Genomic DNA, 9,715 nt, shown 5'->3' with positions numbered 1-9,715 from the left:
GGTTCAGTTTTTGAGGAGGAGAGAATGGATAGTGGGTAGGCGGCTGTGGTGGGAGAGCAGGACAAAGGAAGAGGGAAATCTCCCCCATGTGGAGGAGCTGGAGACAGTACATTGGTCCTGCCCATTCAGCCTCCTCGAATGCTTGGGCACCACAGAATTTTCCATCTAAGTTGCTTCTTTACAAAAAATTGACTTCACTCCCAAAGAAGTGAGGCAGTGAGCTGACGCACAGGGAAGGCTCAGCCTCTAACCCCACCGTCCCCATGTGGCCAGTGGGCAGCTGGACTTTTGCCTAAAATCCTGACATGCAGCCCTGCCCTTATCACTTCCCTGCTCCACCGTCGTCGTAGTTCCAGTTTGCCCCAGTTTAAGGACAAACTTGGGGGCCTGGTATCGATGGCCTCAGCCAACCCTTCCACGGCTCTCTGCTTCTACCTCTTGGTCACTCCTCGCTTCGGGGCCTGCACCCAGGCCTTTGTGCAGGCGGCTCCCACTGCCCAGAACACCCTCTGCCTTGCCTGTGCCTGGGAGAACCCCTCCCATTCTCAGCACCCTTCCAGGGTGACCCCTAGCTCTTACGGAGCCTTTGCACGGGTTAGAAAAGGGTGCCCTTTATCCAGGTGGTGCGGTGCCACACCAGGGCTTGAGTGGCCCACAGGGGGATTCCATCCACATGTGTCCCCCGGCCTGGGGCCCTTGCTCCGTGAACACCCTGCACAGCTGTACCTGTGAAGATGCCGCTTCCAGGGACCACTCTGGCTCCATCCGTGGCTGAGGCTCTTCCTCAGCCCTTTCTGTCTTCAGCTCCCAACCCCAAAGCTGGCTGCTTCCCGCTTTGCCTCCGCCAACCCGCTCAGCGCCCACTCCCCCAGGGAACTGAACTCTCGCCACAGGCCATAGCTCTTCCTCCCCACTTGGGGGGCCAGTCACCACTCCCTTAGTCCTCAGCACAGCCAGCAGCAAGTGGAAACCCCCAGTGGACTGCAAGAGGGACCACTGGACACCTTAGGAGTGACCCGGGTACCCACTGATTGGAGTCTGCTGCTCAGAGCCGCTCAAACCTGTCTCAGCAGCCCCAGGCTGGGAAGGGCGGTTCCCACTCAGCTACCTTGCTCCTGGGACACTGGAGCTCAACCCTGCACCCGTCCCAGAACCCAGGCAGGCCCACTGTGCTGGTACCGGTGGCCTTGGACCCACCACTCAGGAATACACACGAGAGGACCCTTGCATTTTATCTTTTTTATTTTATCTGCATCTTCACTGCCTCCTCCCTCCCCCACCAGCCCCTGAGAGGGGTGGAAGCCCCAGTTGGAAGGGAAGGGACTATGCTTTCCTCCCTGGGGGAGGGATGGTGTCCCCGGGGCCAGGCCCCTCTGATCAGGGAAGCAGAGGCCCCCAGGGCAGAGCAAGGGCATCGTCCAGGAGGCTGTCAGGCTGAGGCCCCTCGGATGCCCTGTGGCCCTGGGCCCTGTGGATCACCAGGAAAATGAAGAGCAGAGAAGTCCAGGGACCGATGAGGCCGAAGTCCAGCGGGTGTGTGCGTGGCCGACAGAGGCCGCCGTGGACTTCAGGGAGGCAGGAACGGGGCCCAGGGGATATGGGATCAAGGTGGGCCCTGAGGAGGAGCCTTGGGCTTCAGGGTATGCTAGATGCGGGGCGAGGGGTACACCGGGGAAACAGTGGGGGGCAGGGTGGGGCAAGGCTGTGCTCCAAGAACCAGGCTCCCAGCAGAGGGGCCAAGCTGCAGTCTGACCAGGGACTGGCCCAAGCAGAGGCCAGAGGGCAGGGGACGCTGTCAGGGGGCAGGATGGGGGCTTTGGGTGGGTAGCGGGGCCAAGGCCGTGGTGCGGCCATAACCAGCTCTCAGCTTTGCGGAGGTTAGCCCAGCGGGGCCTGGCCCCAAGCCACCAATTTGTGCTCTGGGTTGCTCCAGGGCTCCCAGTGTGGCCATAGCCGCGCAGGGAAGACCCACAGGAGGCTTTCTGGAAACCTCCTCCCCTGCCCAGCCTGAGAGGCTCCCGAGACAGGTCATCTGCCAGTGCAGGGGGTGAAACGGTGGTGGTGGCTGGAGCCACGCTGGGACGGTTCACAGGCTCAACCTCCGCGGTGTCCACTTGTCCCCCAGGTGACGGGTCGCTGCACCTTGGTCTGTTTAAAGACTCCACCAGCCCGCGGTGCGCTGGTCCGCGTTCCCTCCTGTTTGGGACACTCAGGCGTCCCAGCCCTTGGTGGAGTGGAGGGAGGGGGGCCGCGTGGGTCTCAGAGGGCGCCCTGCCCGTCCCCCTGGCAGCCGCTGTCCCCGTGGACAATGAGCACCGGGAAGTAAAGGGCGTCCTCGTAGCACGGCGGGCTCTCCAGGGGCTCCGTGTCCTCTCCACGGCGCCCCAGCGGCCCCCCGCTCAGGCTCCGGAAGACCCCGGGTGTGGCCCGGCCCCCGGCGCCCAGGGAGAGGCGGCTGCGGCTGAAGGGCAGGCGGGGCCCGCTGGGCCGGCCGGGCGGCAGCGAGTTGCTGCTGACCGAGCGGCGGCAGCGCTGGCAGCCGCGGAGGTAGGCGCCCGAGCCGGCGCCCATGACCACCGCCTCGGAGTAGCTGGGCACCAGCTGCCGGTTGGAGCAGATGTGCCACTCGAGCTCGGTGAAGTCCACCGTGGCCACGCGGGAGAGCGGGGGCGCGCTGGGCACGGCGCCGGGCGGGGGCGAGCCGGCGCCGAACAGCTTCTCCACCTGGTAGTGCACGGTCGCCGTGCCGCGCGCGGCCACCACGCGCAGCGGCCAGGACAGCGTGGCGGCCGACACGAGCCAGAAGACCCAGGCGCGGGCGTACCAGGGCGGGCGGCGCGGGTCGGCGAAGACCAGCAGCGAGTCGCGGAAGTCCACGTCCTTGAGGTGCATGCCCTCGCGCGCCTCCAGGTAGTCGTCCAGGCCCTCGTTGGCGCCGAAGAAGCGCGCGCGCTGCGTCAGGTACGAGGCCTCGGCCTCGGCGCTGCCGAAGCTGAAGCACTTGGTGAAGCGCAGCCGCGTGGCCGCGTGGTCGGCCAGGCCCACGAGCTCCTTGGACACGTCGCGGACGCCGTGGGCGGAGTAGTCGAACTCGCCGCGCGCCGTGCGGCTGTCGGCCCTCTCGTGGTACACCTGCGTGGTGGTGTAGGCGTCGCCGTTCCGGTAGCGCGTGATCTGGCGGGTGCGCCGCACGTAGTGGTAGCTGGTGGCCTTCCACCAGACGCAGGGCGGCGCCTGCTGCAGCCGGCGGATCAGCGCGAGCACGGTGCCCGCGTCGGTGCGCGGCGCCTGGCGGGAGCGCATGTGGCAGTGCCAGCACTCGGCCAGGTAGAGGAGGTAGAGGAGGGAGACGAAGGCCAGCGGGATGTACAGGTAGCCATCCGAGCAGGGGCTGGCCGGGTAGGTGGGCGGCGGGGCGCCGGCGCCACGCGCCAGGGCCGCCTCGGGCCCCAGGACCAGCCGCGGCACCGTGGCCAGGCGGCACCAGGCCACCACGGCGCCGCAGGAGTGGATGAGCAGCGTCAGGAGCAGGCACTTCCAGTGGGACTCGTGGCACAGGGAGCTCCCCAGCGACTGTTTCAGGGGCCGCTGCTGCAGGGCGGGCGGAGAGGGAGGCACATCAGGACCGGCTGTCACCCGTGCCTGCCACTGCGCCTCAGCCAGTGAAGGAGGTGGCGCTGCGCTCGCCACTCCACAGATGAGGAAACTGAGCTCTGAGAGGGTGAATAACTCTCTCCCGGCCTCCCCCTTCCAGCCAACTCACAGCAGAGCTGCAGGATTCAAACCTAGGCCTATCTGCCCTGAGTCTGTCCCCTGTGCCCTGTCATTTCTCAGTCATGGGCACAGACCCATTTCTGCCGAGCGAAGGAAGAGCCCCCTAACTGGCCATTGAGAAGACTGAGTTCTGGTCCCAGCTCTGCCCCAAGCTTGCTGTGTGGTCTTGGTCATATCCCTGCCCTCTCTGGGCCTCAACCTGGACCTCGTGGTGCGGGAGGCCAGGGTGGCAGGGGTCCTAAGGGTAAAGAGCATAGGCACTGGAGCCCGACTGCCCAGGATCCAGTGCTGGCTCCACCACTTACTGTATGACTTGGGCAGGTCCCTCATCCTCTCTGGACCTCAGTTTCCTCATCTGTAAACTGGGGTTGTTGAGAGGATTCAACAAGATCATATGTGTGAAGATCTCAGCACAGGGTCTGGCCATGAGAATAAATATTATTACTGTCACCCTGAGACTCCCTCCTGTCCCTTGGTTCCACTAGGGACAGCAGGAGACTTGGGAGAGTTTTTTAAGGAAGTGAGAAAGAGGAAGAGCTGGGAACGGGGGAGGTGTGAGTCTGGGGGGAGCAGATGGAGTGCCGGCCTCCACTCCCCATCTGTGCTGAAGGAGGGAGCGCGACACAGCTGCTGGGCAGCAGGGTCCACTGCCTGCCTGGCCCAGAGGGTTTGGCCCACCCTCCCTGGCAGGGATGCCAGCCTGTCATCCACTCATCCCCCAAGAGCCTATGGAGAGAGAAAGGGGGAGGAAGTAGGAGGGGGGGAAGGGGAGGAGAGATGGTCTGGTGGAAACAGCAAAGGTGGGGTTAGTGGGCCACCTCCCCCACCCCAGACCCACCAGGCCTGAGAGACCCAGGAGGAAAGGAACCACCCCCATCCCAGCCCAGGGGCCTGCCCTCCCCCTACATCACCCAGCACAGGTGCACACCGCCACCCTGACCTGCGGGGCCAGTCAGATGCACACAGCCACTCACCCACCCCTCCCCACACAGTCATCACAGGCCCCCTCACCGCAGGCGTGTATGCTACTTGTTCATCCAAGTCACACCAGACCCTCGCCTGTGCCCAGGGCACAGCCCCCTATCCCCACACCATAAATGGATCGCAGGTGCACATGCGCGTGCACACACCCACGCCCACCATGGGACACACACATGCACATGCATATTACACATTCACTGAAGCCCAGGGACACGTGAGACCCTCACCTGACCACAGTGTACATTCTCCACCCCCACCCCTACTGCAATCTGACACCCACACCCTACAGTCTGGACAGGAGAGACCCACCCACGACAAGACACACTCGCATGCACTCACACATGACCACTTTACCCAAGCCAAGGGACCCATCAGACCCTCATCTGACCGGAGGGCCCATGTGTCCCACCCAAGGTGTGGGAGTATGTACCAGTGTTCACACACCTACAGGCACACTGCATTCACCCAAACACACACACAGACCCACTCACCACTTATCACCCCAACACCCACACTAGGCCCACGCCCCTGCAGATCTCTACCTAGCTAGAGCTGAAGGGGGGCCATCCTAGGGGTCCCAGCCAGCAGGATGGGCCCTAGGGCCTCGCAGCTGGGTGAGGTGCAGGGGTACCAAAGGGCTCCTCCCTCCCTCTCTCCCCTCCTCCCTCCACTACCCCCCCCCAAGTCCCTGCTATTGCTGCTGCATTGCAGGCTCCGCCTGGCACCTCGTGAGCGGCCAGGACTGCTGGGGGCCTGACCCCTGGCCCCTGGGGGTGAGGGCAGTGCTGCGGGACTGGGGCTGGAGGGGCCAGGCGCTGACGTCACAGAAGGGAGAAGCTGGAACAGGGGACGCAGAGGCCGGGGATCGCCCCCCACATCCCTTCCCAGCTGCCGCACCCCTGCACCCACGCGGGTCCCTAGGCCCCCGGACCCCTCGCAGGACGCAGGCTGCCCCAATGACGTCATTGGCCGCAGGGGCTCCAGGGCTTCCCGCCTCAGCCCGGGCCCGGGGATTCGCCCCTTCCCTCGCCCCCGTCCCCCGCTCCGACCCGGCTCCGGCCCCCACCGCTCAGAGCCGGTACCTCCTCCCGCAGCGGCTCGCCGTCCGAGATGAGCGCGGGCACCTCCCCGCCGTCGCCCCCGCCGCCCTCGGGCATGGTGTCCTGGCTGCTGGGGCGGCCCGGGCCCGGGCCCCGGGCATGATAGGCGAGCGCGGAGGGCTGCGCACGGCCCCGCAGGGCTTCCGCTCCGCTCGGCGCCGCGGACCGAGTGCGCCCGGCTCGCGGAGCGCGGCGGCGGCGAAGGCGGCCTCGGGGCCCGGCGCCCCGCCCTCCGCTGACCCCGCCCCCGCGGCCCCCGCGGCCCCCGCGGCGCCGCCGGCCGAGCCTGGTACCGCGGGCGCTGCCCCAGCCGCGAAGCCCGGGCCGGGTGGGCCGACGCCCGGGTCCCCCCCGCCGCGCTTGCGCCTGCGACCTTGGGCGAGTCTGCTGCTCCCTGGGGCCTGCGCTTCCCCCGCTGAAAAGCGAGGAAGGAAAATCTCGAAGGTGGGTGGGCACTGCCGAGGCGCAGGCCCAGGCCCGGTCCACCCAGGCCCCACACGGGAAGCCTCGCTCCTAGCAGAGGCAGTTACAGCCGAGACAGACGCGAAGAGCCTCATTAGCTGGACGGAGGCTGTGGATTCCACTTAGAGCGGGCAGACTGGCGGCCAGGAGACCCAGGGCCCTAGGCTGTTTGACCTTGGGTGGGCACTCGCCATCCACAACCTCAGTTTTCCCAGCTGAGCAATGGAGATGGAAAGGTGCTAGATTCAATCAATGCACAAACATTCGTCTTCGGTATAGGGGGATGGGGCCTGTCCTACATGGGAGTACTCCTCCCCCGTACCCATGGCCCCAGTGCTGTTCCCTGGCCCTCAGGGGCCTCAGACCTTCACACCTGTCCCTGGATCTGGGTCTAGCCCCCAAGCTAGACAGTGGGTGGGACATAGAGAGCTGCAATGCTGGTGGGTTTTGTTTTGCGATTTTTCCCCCAAAAGGGCAACTCAAAGGCCATTCAGTTCAATACCCCTACCCATTTAAAGATGAGCTAACTGAAATGGTAGAGAGAGGAAAGGACTGGCCCAGGGCTTGATCCATTTGTTATTTATTTATTGGCACAGATGTTTATTAGGTGTCTTGGCACTGTGAGGACAAGGGTAGGAGTGGAGAATGACACTGGCCCTGTCCTTGTGGAAGTTGCGTCCATGGCAAACTGGTGCACCCAGAGGGACCCTAGAACTTGACCTTCAGCCTCCACCCCAAGCCAGGTTAGGCCTCTGTTCCCTTTGTCTCTCTGAGAGGCACAAGTTGGACAGACTCTTAAAGGGTGGCGAGCTTTGGACAAGTGGATGTGAGGGGGAGGGCATCCCAGGTGGAGGGGACTTTGAGGCAAAGGCACTGAGACTGGACCACGTGGGTTGAGTTGGGAGAGCAGGAAGGTCACCTGGTGTAACTGGACACTGGGTAGCTAACTAGAGGGAGGTCACAGAGGACCTGATCTTGCTCTCTAGAAAGTGGTGGCTGAAAGTCTGTGAGAAGATTGGCCCCTGAAGACTGTCTCCGGGGAGAGTGAGCGTGGTCAGGAACTGGGTGGAGAGAAAGTGGCCCCCCGGGATCACGAATGAGGCTTGGGGGTCTCACTTCGAGATGACCGCAGGGCCGGTGATGACTCAAGTGTTTCAACTGCAGCTTCACGAGGTGGATCAGCACATCTCTACCCCCAAATCAGCTGGACCGCGGGACAGGCCTGGTCAGGATCTTGTCCCAACTATACCATCCAACCTCTGGGACCTCAGAGATTCTGGACCTCAGTTTTTTTCAATATGTGTAATGGTGTTTGTGTGGATCGAGGGCCCAGGACCTTCCAGCAACAGGCTCCCGGGGTCTGCAGGATGGCGTCAGTGGCGGTAGATCATTTCAGCACCGGGCGACGGACAGCACCCGTGTGGAAAAAAGGGGTGGGAGGCGGGAGGAGTCAGCGTCCCGGGGCTCGCTAGGCTGTGCTGTCACTGGCCGGCCCGGCCTCCTACCAACACCTCCCAGGCAGCCTGGGCTCCACGCCAGGACTTGGGGGAGTGTGGGGCACAGGGGAGGAACGCGAGCATTGAGAGCGGCGGGGCGGGGGTTGGTCATAGCTCCACCGCCCCACTCCCTCCTGGAGTACGTGCCGGGAGTGAGGCTTCCTTCCCGGACCCCAGCCGCAGCCTGTCTACGCCTGGTGCCCGCCCGGTGTAGTCGTGGCAAGACTAGCATCAAGTGCCCACTGCGCAGGCGCGGAAGTAATTCTCGGCACTCTTCTACGTTAACTCATCTATTGGCTGCTCCAGCCGAAGCCGCAAGTCCACTATCCAATCCGAGAGAGCCTCGAATTGCTCCTCTCGTCACCCCTCCCGGAAGTTGACTGCTGCCGAATCCGCTTCGGCGACGGACTGGCAGTAGCCAATTGGGAGAGGGAAGGGACGAGCCGACGCCACCGAAGAGCCAATGGCAGGCGGCTCAGGATGACGCTACAGACATGGCGGCTGCGGTCGCACGGCCCGGGGACGTGTCCGGCTACTCTGTAACCTCCGTCGGTGCCCAGAGAGCGGAGCAGCTGCCTCATTAGCATTCGCACCCGCGAGGCGGCGCAGCGGGCCCTCCGGGAGAGCGAGCGTCGCGGCCATGGCCTATCACTCAGGCTACGGAGCTCACGGTGCGTGGGGCGGGCGGGGCGCGGCCCGGCCCACCTGAGGAGGGTCGGCGGCGCGGCCTGCTCGCCCTGAGGGAAAGGGGCGTCCGTGGCCGCTGCCCAGGGTGGCGGGTGTCATTAGGCTTCCTGCCCAGCGCGACTCGACAACGTGTCCCGGACTTCGCCCTCTCGGCCCAGTGCTGAGATCGGGCAGTGACAGCACAGCTGGCATCCCCGTGCCCGACCGGGGCACGAACGGGGCCCGCCCCCAGAGCTTCCTTTCCCTGCCGTGACCCTGGTAGGGTCCCTGACCACTGCCCAGGGTCTTCCGGTACCCAGCCGTCGTCTTTCCCACCTTTGTTCATTTGAGGATGGCCTTGCAGTTGTCTTCTCCACCTAGCAAACTTCTCTCTCTCCAAGGCTCAGTTCAGAGATCACTTCCCTTGAGAAGGCCCCCAGGAACCCCCAGGTGGGCAGCCACTTCCAGGCACTGCCTCAGCTCGCTCTTTGCCCACATCTAGCACTTGTCTAACAGGACCCCTGGGGAAGGGACGGTGGTTCGGGCTCATGCTTAGTATTCCTGTCACCTACTCTGGTACCTACAAACCCACAGGCTCCAAGCACAGGGCTCGGGCAGGTCCGGATCCCCCTCCCCTCTTCGATGACACAAGCGGTGGTTACTCCAGCCAGCCAGGGGGATACCCAGCCCCAGGAGTCGACGTGGCCTTCAATGTCAACCACTTGCTTGGGGACCCAGTGGCCAACGTGGCTATGGCCTATGGCAGTTCCATCGCATCCCAAGGGAAGGACATGGTGCACAAGGAGGTGTGGCCCTCCCACAGGGCAAGGGTGGCAGGATTTCTGGCCAGGGCTGGGGCATCAAGGGATCCTACCTAATCCTCACAGCAGCCCTGAGGGAAGGAGCACACAGAAGAGCACCCAGAGATTCGGGGTGCAGTTTGCCCACAGCCTCCTCTCCTCTCCTCTCTCCCCTCTAGCTGCACCGTTTTGTGTCTGTCAACAAACTCAAGTATTTTTTCGCAGTGGACACAACCTATGTGGCCAAGAAGCTAGGGCTACTGGTCTTCCCCTACACACACCAGGTGAGCTGGCAGGCCCCCTTGCCCCTCTCATCCTGTCCCAGAGTCTGGCCTCCAACCTCAACCCCCTTCTTTCCTCTCTTCTTGTGTTTTCCTCCTGACCTGGCTGCCAATGCCGTTGCCAGAATTGGGAAGTACAGTACAATCGTGATGTC

The 9,715-nt window shown here is 64.0% G+C and overlaps 2 protein-coding genes across 2 annotated transcripts in view; one reads left to right on the top strand and one right to left on the bottom strand.

Annotated features, from left to right (window-relative positions):
- Positions 1-1,247: 1,247 nt before the first annotated feature.
- On the bottom strand, positions 1,248-5,912 carry TMEM151A (transmembrane protein 151A; the record flags this gene model as incomplete). Its single annotated transcript, XM_081152715.1, has 2 exons — positions 1,248-3,591; positions 5,838-5,912. The coding sequence occupies 2 exons, from the start codon at positions 5,910-5,912 to the stop codon at positions 2,260-2,262; spliced, it is 1,407 nt and encodes a 468-aa protein (XP_081008841.1). The 3' UTR covers positions 1,248-2,259.
- Positions 5,913-8,267: 2,355 nt separating this feature from the next.
- The window catches only part of YIF1A (Yip1 interacting factor homolog A, membrane trafficking protein), a 4,141-nt gene continuing 2,693 nt past the window's right edge, over positions 8,268-9,715 (top strand). The window contains exons 1-4 of the mRNA XM_081155508.1: positions 8,268-8,484; positions 9,074-9,285; positions 9,459-9,563; positions 9,686-9,715. The exon at positions 9,686-9,715 is cut by the window's right edge and continues 49 nt beyond it. Of these exons, the coding sequence (XP_081011634.1) occupies positions 8,454-8,484; positions 9,074-9,285; positions 9,459-9,563; positions 9,686-9,715 (378 nt within the window). The 5' untranslated portion in view covers positions 8,268-8,453. The remainder of the gene's footprint in view (positions 8,485-9,073; positions 9,286-9,458; positions 9,564-9,685) is intronic.

Source organism: Miniopterus schreibersii (assembly GCF_964146895.1).
Source record: "Miniopterus schreibersii genome assembly, chromosome: 12".
Classification (NCBI taxonomy): domain Eukaryota; kingdom Metazoa; phylum Chordata; class Mammalia; order Chiroptera; family Miniopteridae; genus Miniopterus; species Miniopterus schreibersii.
Note: the sequence above shows the minus strand (reverse complement) of the source record. Positions and strands in the feature narration are given on the sequence as shown.